The sequence below is a fragment of the Rhinolophus sinicus genome, chromosome 4, assembly GCF_057876585.1.
Source record: "Rhinolophus sinicus isolate RSI-liver-muscle chromosome 4, RSI-T2T, whole genome shotgun sequence".
Lineage (NCBI taxonomy): Eukaryota > Metazoa > Chordata > Mammalia > Chiroptera > Rhinolophidae > Rhinolophus > Rhinolophus sinicus.
The window spans coordinates 12,331,446-12,345,613 of record NC_142504.1 but is presented as its reverse complement, the minus strand read 5'-3'; the positions used below and the strand labels follow the sequence as shown (position 1 = coordinate 12,345,613).

The 14,168-nt window shown below is 40.6% G+C and overlaps 1 protein-coding gene across 2 annotated transcripts in view; it reads left to right on the top strand.

The window, feature by feature from the left end:
* PLEKHA8 (pleckstrin homology domain containing A8) overlaps positions 1–14,168 on the top strand; it is a 71,494-nt gene that overhangs the window by 30,215 nt on the left and 27,111 nt on the right. For both annotated transcript variants that reach the window (XM_019726184.3, XM_019726183.3), the window contains exons 8-13: positions 151–298; positions 706–791; positions 3,371–3,429; positions 3,814–3,944; positions 4,586–4,656; positions 11,898–11,959. In XM_019726184.3, the coding sequence (XP_019581743.3) occupies positions 151–298; positions 706–791; positions 3,371–3,429; positions 3,814–3,944; positions 4,586–4,656; positions 11,898–11,959 (557 nt within the window). The remainder of the gene's footprint in view (positions 1–150; positions 299–705; positions 792–3,370; positions 3,430–3,813; positions 3,945–4,585; positions 4,657–11,897; positions 11,960–14,168) is intronic.

Below are 14,168 nucleotides of genomic sequence, written 5' to 3'. Positions count from 1 at the left end.
AGGTGTATGTGTACAGTTTTTCACAGGCTTTTATTTCTGTGTACTTGTCTGTGTTCTAGAAGTTCAACAATGAGTATGTATTAATTTTTATAATAAATAGATAATAGGTTAGTAATAAGAGATTGGTAATAAGTATCTTCTACTTTGAAGTCCAAGGTGAAATAATGAAGGAAAAGGGAGAGGACAATCTGGGAAATCATGGCAGTGACTTGGCACAGCCTGGAGCCAATTCCTCAGAATCCCGCTGGGAAGAAGGCCAAGACGTCATCCCAACTTTCTTTAGTACCATGAACACCAGGTATTCTATATTCTCTAAAATCACTGGCCGTTGGACACCAGTCTCCCTTCTGGAAAATCAATCCTGGTGTTCTTTTCGGGTGATGGTGTATTCTAACAGAACAGAGAATATGGTCCACCCAAGTCTCTGCTTTCCTATTTGCCTTGTCTGAAGCAGTAGATGAGACGGAATTGGATTGTGAGAGTGGGCTCTGTGAACAAATTTCAGCTTGCTTTGGAAGATGATCTTTGGAAATGATTTTATTAGACTGTCTTGTATTAGAAAAATAATCACTGGGGCATCTCTGAAATCAGACCAAGTAATTTGCCCTGTAGAGGGGCAGCTGTTTCCATGACCACCTCTGAACTGCAGAGAGCGTTAATGTTGTATCTTCACTCTTTCCTCCTCTTTATCGCCACACTGTTTAGCTTTAGTGACATTGAACTTCTGGAAGATAGTGGCATTCCCACAGAAGCATTCTTGGCATCGTGTTACGCTGTGGTTCCAGTACTGGGTAAGAGTGCTCCATTCACTTTAAATTCAGTAGTCTCTAGAATCCGTCTCACTGCAGTTATTTTGTAGTAGAAATACCCTGAACTAGGCGTACAGTGAGATCACCCTTCTTAACTACTTCTTCATATCACCAGCCACGTAGAATTAAAACTGTATGACCTTAAGCATTATTGCAGTTTTCCATTTCATTTCTAATTATGATTAAGTGTTGACCTCAGAGTAACATGACAAAAAAAGGGAATTCTGTTTTCTAGAAATCATAATTAAAGGCAAAAGTGAAAGTTAAGAAACAGACCATCAAATCTACTGTTACTAGGAAAAATATTTACCAGTTAAAATGTTTTTTCAAAGAGTAAAAAAAAATTATATGTATGTTTATTTAAGTTCAAATTACATGTACTTTTTATGGAGTCAGTAGTACCAAGAATCGTTAATGTGTTGAAATCTGCTATATGACCCATTTAATAACTGTGCATCTTTTTTTAAAATCGAGGTATGACTTGCACAGAACTTGTTATGATTCAGTGAGTTTTAACAAATGCACCTACCTCTGTAATCCACATTCCTATCAAGACAGAGAATGTTTTCACCACCCCAGAATGTTCCCTGTGCCAGTCAGCCCCCAACCTGTCACCCAGCCTGAGGCAACCATTTTACAGCTTTCTGTCACCATAGATTAGTTTTACGTGCTCAGAAATCTCATTTATATTGCACTCTTGCATCTGACTTTTTCTCTCAATATACTCGTCATGTTTCCATCCTTGTTGTTACATGTGTCAGCAGTTCATTCCTTGTTATTGTGGAATAGTATTCTGTTAAATGACTATGACACAATTTGTTTCATCATTCTCCATATTAATGGACATTTGGGTAGTTTCTTATTTGAGGCTATTGTATATGAAATTGCTGTGGACATTTTTGTGTCTGTGGACATATGTTTTCCTTTCTCTTGAGCAAACACCTAGGAGTGGAATTGCTAATTCATAGGCTTCATATGGTTAACTTTGTAAAGAGAGGTTGCACAACTGTAGACTTCCAACAGCACTGTATCAGTTGCTTCACATCTTCACTGACACTCGACGGCGTCAGTGTTTTGGGTTTTGGCCATTCTTGTGTTTCGTGGTATCCTCTGGCTTTAATTTGCATTTCCCTGATGACTGATGATGTTATGCACTTTTTCATATAATTATTGGCCTTCGCTATCTCTTCCATTTTGAAGTCTGTTCAAATCTTTCATCCATTTTTAAAAGTTGGTTAGTTGCCATTTTACTATTGAGTTGTAAGAGTTCTTTATATATTGAGAGTAACGTTCCATTGTAGGCATATGCATTGTATTTTCCCCCAGACTGTGGCTGCCCATTTCTTTCTTTAATGACGTCTTTTGAAGAGCAGAGTTTTTAATTTTCATGAAAGCCCATTTAATTGTTTTCTTTCTTTTCATAGTTAGTGCTTTCAGTATCCTAAGAAATTTATGCTTACCCCCAAGGTTATGAAGATATTCTCCTGTGTTGTCTTCTATACTCTTTAGTTTTGGTTTTATGTTTACGTCTATGACTCATCTTGGAATTAGTTTTTGTATGTGGTATGAAGTGAGGGTTGAGAGTCTTTTTTTTAATTATGATTTTTATTATATCTGGTTGTTCAAGACCCAGTTGTTGAAAGACATTTTTTCCCCTTTTACATTACTTTGGCTGCTTTGTTGAAAATCAATTGACCTAAAAGTGTGCGTCTATTTCTGGACTCTCTCCTTCTGTTCCAATGATCTGTTCATTTTCCTTTTGCAAATACTGCCTTTGTTCCTGCCTTTCTTCCGGATCAGTCAAGTATTTTTTAGGATTCCATTATATTTTCTCTTTTGGATTTTCAGCTATACCCCTTTGTATTATTTTTTTAGTTGTTCTTGTCCAACAAAAATATTCAAACCACATATATAATTTTTAAATTTTCTAGCAGGCACATTAAAATAGTAAAACATCACATACAACTAATGTTTATAATGTATTTTATCTAACTTAGTATATCCAAAATATCATCTCAACATGTAATCAATATAAAAGAATCATTAATGAGATATTTTGCATTTTTTTTTGGTAGTATTGAGTCTTTGAAATCTGGTATGTATTTTACACTTACAGCATATTTCAGTTTGGAATGGCTACACTGCAAGCACGAAGCGGCCGCCAATCTAGCCGCTACCGTATCGGACAGTGCAGCCCTAAGGATTACAATACGCTTTCTAAGCTTAGAAGATCATTCTCACCTGCCACTTAGGACCTTACTACAGTTACTCACCTCTGAGGAGTGTAATATTGGGTTGGTGCACAAACAATTGTGGTTTACAAGGTTAAAAATAATTGCAAAAACTGCAATTGCTTTTGCACCAACCTAACAGGAAAATGTGATGAGACTATCCTAGAAGCTTTTGAAGCTTATGTTTAGAAAAGGACTTAAAAATAAAAAATAAAAGTTTTTTTGGGGGGTGGGGGGAAGAGGCACCTGCGAAATTTACTGTTACTATAAAAAATATTTTCCACTTGAAAATATTGCTTTTTCAGAGATGTTTTTCATCTTTTCTTATAGACAAACTTGGCCCGACAGTGTTTGCTCCTGTTAAAATGGATCTTGTTGGAAATATTAAGGTGAATGTACCAGCTTGTCTCTGGGGCGACGGTATAATGGGAGGAAAGAGTTGCATGAAATCTCATTCAGAAACAAATGGTTGTTGCGTTTTATATTCAGGATAAAAACGTATAGGCCAGCTGTGAGAAAGGTTCTGAGGCAAAAAACAAAATAGTTCAATAACAGTACTTTAAAACCCTAAGACGCTTTCGTTCTGGCTTAAGCCTCATAAGAATTCTCAGACACACACATTACCTTGAACAAGTAAGGAAGAAAGTAAGAGGCCTCATTTATTTTGGTTTCTTAGAGGCCTGCTTGGCAAATGTAGACGTCTCAGTACTGTACTGATTTGCTTGACCGCTTTCCCATTTTTAACTTGCACGGTTGGCCTGCTTTTCCTGCAGAAGGTGAATCAGAAGTATATAACCAACAAGGAAGAGTTCACCACCCTCCAGAAGATCGTGCTGCACGAGGTGGAGGCAGGTGTCGCCCAGGTTAGGAACTCAGCCACGGAAGCCTTGCTGTGGCTGAAAAGGTGAGGCGGCTGAGCTGGGGCAGCTGCTAAATTCCAGCGCAATCGAAATGTTACCAGCAAAAAATTATGTAAAGAAGACTGCTTCTGAGTGAAGAATCTAACCCCACTGCATAGCCTTTTCTAGAAGGTCTAATGAAGAGAAATGCCACTATTCCTGTTTTTCTTTTTTTCTGCTTTCCTCTTGATGGCGATAAACATTGTTAATAGCGTACTTTTTTTTTTTAATCTGAAAACACGCCAAAGTTGACTGGTTTCTCTTTAAGTCAGTGGATCATGAACTGTAGGGGCATCAGAATCACGTGGAGGGCTTGTTAAAAACACAGATGCTCCACCCCAAACCCAGAGTTTCTAATGCAGTAGGGTCTGGAGTGGGGCCCCAGAATTTGCCTTTCTAACAAGTTCCCAGGGGATGCTGAAGCGGCCTGTCCTGGGACCACTTTATCACATGAGAAGGGCCAGAGCAAACTAAAGGGAAATGACAGAGAAGAAACTCTGACAGGATTGTCATAGGGCTTGACCTGTTCACTGCTATGCCCAAGGTATTATTGAAAAAGACGCTGATGTCTGCAATTTCTCTACACCCGTTCAACATATGTATGTGAACTTGGAAAATAACATTTCTTCATCTTTTTTTGTTTTAGAGGTCTCAAATTTTTGAAAGGATTTTTGACAGAAGTGAAAAATGGAGAAAAGGATATCCAGACAGCCCTGAGTAAGTGTTCTTTATGTTTTGATTGGTCAGTTGAATAGGATGGGGAATGGAGACCCCTAGAAGAAGACACAAGGGTGGAGGGAAAATTGCTGCTTTTCAGGGTTTGATTTTTGTCTCTTTTCTATTTATTGTTATTAATTGTGTGTTTCTTATATGCTTTGTTAAAAAATAATCCATGAGATAGTGACCTGGTAATCTAGACCTAACTTAATAAAAATCAGTGTGTCTTAAAGAAGAGCTTAATAAATGGAGAGCCATCTCTTAATCTTAATAGGAAAACCTAACATTTCCAAGAAGTTAGTTCTTCCTAAATTAATCTTCAAATACAGTGCAGTCCTCTAAAATCAACATCCAAAGAGAAACTAGTTTGGGAGACCGTAAAAGGGAGGGGCTGGGGAACCCTGGGAATTTTCTCTGGAGTGAGGTGAAGGGTGGGTCATCGTCTTGGACCCCTCAGACACCCTGTGTCCCACTGTCTTAGTGGTAGAGCTAAGACTGGGATTGAGGCCTGGGTCAAAGGAGATCATCCTGTGTCTCCAGCATCTTAATGCAGTGACTGGAACAGTGTAGGTGCTTAATAAACACTGGGTTGGTGGGTGAATAGATGGATGGATCAGTGTCAATCACACCAGTGTTGAAAGCATTAAAAACTTGGAAGGATCCTGAGAGTGCCCCTAACCGTGGCTGAACTGTCACTCTTGGCCTCTAGGAAATTCCTGCGCATGGGCCTGGAGGCAGGGGGTGGGGTAGGGTGGGAGGATGGGCCATGAAACTCCATATCACCTTGAGCTCTATATTGTTACGATGTGGAGAAGCACATGGCCAAGCTCTAAGTAGCCATGATTATAAATAGTGACCTGAGTGAATTAGATGCTGCTGGTGGGGATGGGAGCCCGTGTTCACTGCAGCATTTTGTCAGTCTCGGATGAGTTCACCTCCTTCTGTTTGTCCTCCCTGTGGGCCACGAGTCCCGAGGGATTCTGCCCCCACACAATTTTCCCAGGGCTTTCTGTCTGGAAACTTGCTGGGGTGCCATGAAACGTAACAGCTGATACTTCTTAACACTTTATGAAGAATTTAGACAACTTAATCCCCAAATCCGTTTTTGCTGGTTAGGTAACCAAAATTTTGAAAGATTAAAATACATGCCAAGACCACAAATGGTTTTAATCAGGGTCATTTGGGGGGCCCTGACTCCAAGGTCCCTGTTTCTTCCACAAAAGATCTTCACTACTAAAAGTATATTCACCGTAATGCTTCATACCCCCTAACCAGTGTCTTTATGACTTGTGGACTGGACAAGATCATGGGCTTTCTAGATTCCACTACTTAATAATATGGTGCCCGTAGTCAATATACTTAACCCTTTCTGTTTCTCAGTTTCCTCATCTATAAAATGGGAATGATGATATAATATCCCTTACAAGGTTGTTGTAAAGAGTAAACAGTTTCAAGCCTGTGAAAGGTTAGAAAAATGGTGTATAATAAGCACTTAATACAGGTTAGCGTCTATTGTCGTTTCTATTTTTATCATTGTGACATACGAAATTGATCATCTGCCAGAAAATGGGGTTTATTGGTCCCAAATCAGACATGGAAAGCTTCCAGAGCCTGAGGGCCAAGCCAGAAATTCCTCTCCAGACTATCTTCTTAGTATGGAAATTTTACATAGGGTGGGGGGCGTAGGTGGTGAGATTCCCCCACCTGCAGGAAATGCAGAAGAAAGGATTCAGCACTCTGTGCCTGGTGGACTCCACATGTCACATGATGCTATTGCATTGTCATGGCTGCCTGTGTGAGGGGGAGAGGGGAATGCTGATCTCATTTACCCCCCTGCTGGAGCTGGGGTAGAATAGGACCCAGCTGCTCACAGGGCACCAGCAAGTGACAAGAAAAGCTTTGGCCCTGGAGGAGGGGAGGAAGCTGAGGATATGTATGCCCTTTCTGCCCAGCCTCCACCCCTCATTCAGCCCCTTTTTCTCCCCTGCCTTTTGCTGGATTTTGAGACTGGGCCCGGAAATGTTGACTCTGGAGAGAGAGGAGACTTGAAGGACAAAGGCTGCTTCAAAACTGAAATAATCTCTCAGCGTTTCCTTCCTTTCGTCCCCTTCAGCACTATTTTCAGTGTAAAGGGAAAAGGGGCTGTGAATTTGAGACTTGTGTCCTGATGTCCAGGATTATTTTAGAGGTTGGTACGTAGGGACCCCTAGTTTCTTGCTGCTGTTCAATATGGAGAGAGAACGGTCCCCTAACCATCCCACCCTCCCCTCCAGGCACAGACACAGGCAGCTCTGTGCAAACAAATGTAGTTTATGAGAAACGTTTGCACGTTAACTGTTTAGATCCCATAGGCTCCTCGATGCATGTTTCTGTTGGGTTAATGGTTTCTTTTCTCATTTTGAAACCACAGCCTTTATAAGTGGAACCAATATATTGTCTGAAATGAAGGCACTTACAGAGCGCACAGTGTAATTATGACGCTAGGTTCTTGATAAGCATTCTCTTTACTCTTCCAAATACTCCCCTTTTACAGCCAGTAAACTGAGGTTCAGAGAAGATAAGTCCCTTCCCTGGGGTCTCAAATCTAGATCCGTGGTTCTCAAAGTGGTCCACGGGCGGCAGCATCTTTATTACCTGGAAACTTGTTAGAAACGCAGACTACCAGGCCCCACCTGACACCTGCTGACACAGAAAGTCCAGCAGAGCCCAGCAATCCTTGTGTAAACATGTCATTCAAATGATTCTGAGCCGTGCTGAAGTTTGAGACCCACTCATCTAGAGCTAGAACTTGAAGCTCAGTTACCCTCAGCAGCAGTGAATTTTGCCTTCCTTTCATGATAATTAGCTAGTTCTCCAATAAGTGAAAAATTGTCCTAACCTAGGAACAACAGCAAGACAGTTACAGATAAATTAAGGATACACCTTGGCTGGCACTCCCAAATTTGAAAACACTGCTTAAGAAAGGTTTAAAGGTCCGTGTTCTTAAAACTTGCATAATCTGAGTGGCCTTGACATGGAAAAGGCCTAAGTGACGTAATGGAAGCTTTGGAATCAGTTCACACTCTGGAAAATGCGTGGGTGGCCATTGGGCTGCTGCTGCTCTGTGACCTGGAATGAGGTCCCCGCATCTGGAAGGAGGCCGTGAACTTTATACTGCCTGCTTCTGCAGTTGCGCCATCACTTGGATTCCCCATAATGATGGTTAGAGCGGAATATTTTGGGTGGTCTCGTGCCAAGAGCTGCTCTGAACCCTTAGCGTTCTATGACATTCTCCAGAAATCATTCTAAGAAAACAGTTGGGTCTACAAGGTGGGTATGTTTAATGGTCCTCCCAATAGGCGGGCCCTTCCAATTGCAGATGCCATGTCAGAAAGAGCTTTAGGAGAGTGTTCTTGTAAGTGGAAGGAAGAACAGTTGCTCTGGCATTTCATGCCCCATTGTACTATAATAAATGTTACGTGCTCTGCGCCGTTCCCTCCGCGGCAGGTAGCATGTCACCACGTCCCTCACATCGGAATGACTCCACCAATGCCAGGTAAATATTAACACCACGAAGATCTCTAGCTCACAGCAGGACAAATGTTAAAAGGATGCTCAGTTATACATTTAATATGAAAGGCTTTCATGCACAAGGAGAGAGCTATGTGAGAGAGAGAAAGTCCGGACTCATAATCAGATATTTAGTGTCAAATCATAACTTGACTAATTGTTCTGACAATGCTATGGAATAGGAATGAAGCCATGTCCACTCCAGAACTGCGCCCAGCATGTGCTCTGGTGGCAGAATTGGTTAACAGTCCTACAGATTTTCTTCTCGGTAATGCCTGAAGTTAGCGAGGGTATCTCTGGGTTCTTGTTTCACTTCTGTCCACTAGTGTTTAAGATGGCTTTTCTCTAGACGATTCATTTGCCTGAAGCTTAGTCACTACCAAGAATTCAGAGGGTACATTCCTAGTAGCTCAGTTTTTCTTATTATAAATATTTCAGACATTTAACAAATATCACCACTTGACCAAATATATGAAATAGTTCAATACTGTACCCATATATCACCCCTTGGGATTATTACTCCTCTCATTTTTCCAGAAATCTTCATCCTGAATTTGCTGTTTATCATTATATAATACATGTTTTTATACTTTTACTGTATGTATATGTGACCATAAACAGTAGCTAGTATTATAGTGCATGTTTTAAACTTACATAGATGGTGTCACATTATACACATTCTTCCTGTCTCTGTATTATTTTTCATATTTGTTCACTGCTGCTTATTCACGTTCAAACCTCTCCTGGTTCCTGATTCTTGCCTAATGACTGCCTCGTTTAGCTCATATGCAGAGCTAAGATGATTGTCATTTCCTGAGCTCAGTGAAGGACTGATTTATCTTTACTGGCTTTGCTTATCTCCTTCCTAAGCTCTCTCTTAAACCTTAGGTTTGCATTTCTCCTGTGTCCTCTCTACAACCCAAAGTAACTCTGCAAATTCTTACCAATTATGGATTTATAATAGAGAAACACTTTCTCATACATTCAGTTCCTGGACAGAATAGTTGTCTGCCAACAGTAATGGAAAGGCGGTTCCCGCTCAGATACTATAATAGGTTCAGGTATAATCTCTAAATACCTCATAGCAAGTTTGTGAGTTACCAGTAAGGAAATCACATCTATATTGTTTCCATAAACAGAATGAGGTTCGAATTCTTTCAGGAAATGGCTGGAAAAGCCACATTTTTCATTTTCATTATTTTGTTTCACAAATAATAAACACTGTTTTTTTTTGGCAGAATGGTTTAATGGGACAAGACTGCCCCAAGTTCTCGTTGCTTTTAGCTCTGTGACCTTGGGCAAGTCATTGTTTCTCTGGGTCTTTTGTTTCTTTGTAAAGGAAGAGACTTGGGCAAGGTGATTGTCAAAGCTTCCTGCTCAGAATTTTGACTCAGTCTCTGAGGAACTGACAGGTCTCAAAGAACTGGGAGAAGGGTATCATTTATGTCTTTCAGAAGCCAAAAATACTTCCAGATTATAGAGCATGCATTATGATAATGAATGGGTATTACAGTGAAGATTAATGTATTTCATTATCTAATCTCTAGGTAACCAAAATAGGTCAGGCTTAGACTTCATCTTATTTTAATGCAGCCTCACGTGCCAGGGATATTTGCAGCGCTAGAAGTCAGCTAAGGACTTCTGGCAAGTCTTTTTTTTTTTTTTCACTGAATTTTATTTCATTTGTTGGTTTTAAATTGCAGCAGTGGTCTTCCTGGGCCTGACTGAGGACCCAGCCCCAATTCTCTGACACCCTCTTTTCCCATTAGACCACCTGGCCCACATTTTCCCCCGGTGGGACTGTTCTCTGGCAAGGTGCCACCACAATAAGGAATAGCTGCTTCCTCGAGAAGGGCAAGGGGGGAGGCCAGAGACCGTGCTGCTGTACAAATACTCCCTCTTCCTTAGACCAGCCTGCCCATGTCATTTGGGCTCACAGCACCCCTGTTTCCTTGCTGTCCAGCAGAAGGGGGCAGGGTGAAAAGTTTCAGGCCTTTTTGGAATGGTTGAATTAAATGGCAAAGTGGAGGGAAGGTATAAAGTCTCTGAGGTCGGCGTAGCACTGGATCCAGAGCCTTCGTTAACAGGCAGTTTGTCCAGCCAGGTGGGCTTTGGAGCGGACGGCTCAGGGACCAGGATGGCTGCATACACTCTACACTGGAAAGAAAACCTCCGCATGTTACTTCCCTACCACAATTCCAGATCAGATTGGTCATGATCGTTAGAAGAAAATAAACTATCTGCATAGGAAAAAAGACTAAGATTATACCCCCAGAATATCCACTGTGGTTATCTCTGAGAGGCATGCTTGTAGGTTTCTTTAGTTCCTGTTTGTGTTTTCCTTATTTTTAACAATGAGCATGCATTACTTGTGGGGGGAAAAAGTCAGTAAGTGTTACATTTTTTAAAACTGCCACTGGGCCTCAGGTGGTAAGTTCAGAATCCTTTGCGTGGCATATAAAGGTCCTCAAAATGTGGCCCCAGTCCCAGGGACCTTCAGCCCCAGTGCACTGCTTCCCACTCTTGTTATGGTTTAAAATATTTTTATGTCCTATTATAATGTCACCTTGATTAAATGGTGGTAGTACTTGTAATAGTGCTGAAACTAGCACATGAAAATACATAAGTTTGGAACAGAATTTAGATGAGAACAAAACATAACGAAGAAGGTCAAACAACCCCCATGATACTCTGTGTGTTAATTTAGGAATAAACACTCTGTAAACTACTGGAGGTGACGCTTAGAAAATAAAATGGAGCATTAAAATAAAAATGCGCTGTGGTGATGTAGCCCTGTACCTCCTGAGGACGCAATTATTCCTATGGAAAAAAATCAATTTTGAATTTTGTGTATATTGAATTATTTAAAGCCTTCAGGAACACATCCCTTGTGTGAAATGCAGCCACTTTGTTCTTCAGATTAATTTTTTGTAATTAAAATTATTATAGACCAGTTTTTAAATCGCAAATCTCATTTTAAAACACATTGGGACAGAAATAATAGGTTTTTATCTTTAAAGTCTAGAACATGAATGACTTTGATTAATAGGCCTGCCTGACCAATTGCTTTATAACTAGCTTAGTAACTTTAAGACCGTCTTTCCATGATAGTTTTAAAGGTTTCTAGGTTTAATGCTGTATATCCAGCGTCATAGGGACATCTAGGACAAACATTTTACATCCCAGAATTGAATGTTAGAATTGAAAAGAACCTGAGAGGTCATTTTACAAAGGGGAAAACAGGTGGTAAGAGGGCAGCTAAGAGAGACTGGCTCGGTCACACAACGCTTCCAACAACTGCATTTTATGTGTTTTATAGCGTGTTTCTAATTGTATTTAGTCTTTATTTTCCAGTATCCTTTCCTCTCTTTTTATTTCCTTATATGTATTGAACTTTTCCCAGCATAATATTGATATTATTAGTAAGCTGGAGTTCAGATATATTGACACAGGGTAAGAGTGGGAATATCTATTTTTCTTTAAAAAAAAAAAAATCTGTGTAGGCTTTTATCCTACTCCAGACTTTTGGGATACATAACCTTGTAATTAGACTTTTTTCATCAGCTCCTCATAGCAATAGGGCCGTGCTACTGCATACATTAGAAAAGACATGGTACTAACAACGCATCAAATTCTGATGAACTTGTTCCTTATGGAGCTTCTCGCTCTCTTTTTTTTTTTTCCCCCCCAAGATAATGCATATGGTAAAACATTACGGCAACACCACGGCTGGGTCGTTCGAGGGGTTTTTGCGGTAAGTGATTCTTCAGCCTCGTCATGTTCTGATGGTCACAGCGAGTGCTGTTGTCTGGTGTGTGTGGTGTTTCTGTTTGCTTTTTTTTCGAGAATAAGAACAAAATGTTGCTTAGTGAATTTAAGTCTATGGGTCTTTGTTGTGTGGAAATGTTGGCAACAAAAACACCCTGAAGCTAATAGAACACCGAATGCCAGCGATAATTGAAAATGTTTTTTAACAATTAAAAAATAGAAGTGTCTAGAACAGAAAAGACTGATAAAGAGTGTGCTCTACCCTCTCCAGTCCCGATGCTCTCGTGGAGATTTGCCTCAGGAGCGGTTGCCCTTCTGATAAGGTAGTAAAGACTATTGCTGGTATTTCTTAGGCAGGAAGCTGCCAACTACCCTTGAGGGGAAACCATGATGCCCTCAAGCTCGTAGCTCCCTCTGCTGCCCGTTGTATTCAATGTTGTTCACTCAGATTTCAGGGTTTCTTTTCCCTACTTGAATGTCATCTTTGACTCTTAAGCGAATTGGGTGTGCCAGCAGCCAGGGCTGGAATGTTCTTCTTACCCAGGGAGTTTCACTGTGGAGGTGTTTGCGGTCCTGTGTGTCGGCGCCTCTTCCCACCTCTCCTTCTTTGCCAGCATGTTGACCTGGCCCGCTCTGTGAAGCAGCAGGAGTAGGTGGCCCTGTATATCAGCACTAATGTGTCCTCTGTGATGCTTCCATCCAGGGAGAGGTCAGCCATAGTCCGGTGCAGCCATGAGAAGGCTGAGCCTCCTGTAGTGAGTGGTACCCTGAGAAACGCCATCGAATGTGAGTGTTGTTTGGAAGGTCGGGGGATAAAAATAGCCTTGTAGATGATGTTTCCTTGTAATTTAAAGTACAGGAGACATTATTTGCCTCAGGTGAGGACTGTTTAGGTCATGATTTATTAGGAGGCACATAAAGAAAGTGGGGAGAATGTACCGTGAAAGAAATCCAATTTTAGTGAAAATGAAGTCTTTTTTGAAAGCATGGAGACGAGTAGCTCCATCGCTTACTGTTCACTGGAACAGGAACGTGGCCGTTGCAGCTGCAAACTGCCCACACTTACCTTCAGTGCCTGTTTAATAATCGTAACAACAGCTATCACGTGACACTATGGCACACGAGGCATTGTGCCGGTAATCTCAGGATTCACGCCCACTCTTTTACAAATGCAGAACTATTCATTCCAGTCCCAACGTGAGGCCGTGGCCGAGCCCAGGCCTAAACCCAGATCTGCTGTCTCCAGAGGCCCGTGCTCACTGCCCACCTCACAGCTTTCCACAGTGGAGACAGAACAATTGAGAAGCCGCTGCTGAGCGATGAGGCAGTGGGTGCTGCTACATCGTCAGTCTCCCTGAGTAAATACTGTGATTGCTGGCAGATGGCGGGCACCCGCGTTCCCTTGGTGAGATGACAAAGCATGAAAACACTGAGCTGCCCTGTGTCCAAGATACGTAAACACAGTGTTTTTCAGTATAGAAGCTAGAGTTGCATCCTGAAATATTAATGATCCAAGAGACATAGCCAACAAGAATGCAACTATAGAAGAAAATTTATCATAAGCATGAGTCTTTAAAAGGACTCGTTAACTTATGGCATCCCCCTCACCCCAATATATAGTAATTTAGACAAATCATAATATATTGTAGAAATTGTGGTGGAATAGAAAGGGAAAAAATTAAAATTGCCCATATTCTCATGACTCCATAATAACCATTTTTAACATTTTTGTGTTTTACCTTCTTAGCTTTTATTTTTACGTATTTTTACATATTCTTTTAAATATTGTTTTATTTAATTTTATATATTTACCTAAATGTATATCTACTTGCAAATGTCAATATATCTACATGTTTATATTATATGTGTATAATTAGCTTTATTTTGTATGCTCTGTATATGCATATAATTTTTTTGACATTTAGCTTATAGTATAATTTTGTATTCTTTCCCCCTACTTAATAGATTCTATCACGACCATTTTTAAATGCCACAAGAGTCTTTGAAAATCATTATTTTTAGTGACTGCATAATATTTCCCTAGGATGGAGGTATCACAATTTATTTGTCCAATCCTCTGTGTTGGAAATTTAAACTGCTTCTAAGTTTGTTATTACAGATAAAACAGCATCCGTTCACAAGCACTTTTGACTAAAACTCTTATTTCCTCAAAATAGGTTCCTAGAATTGCTCTG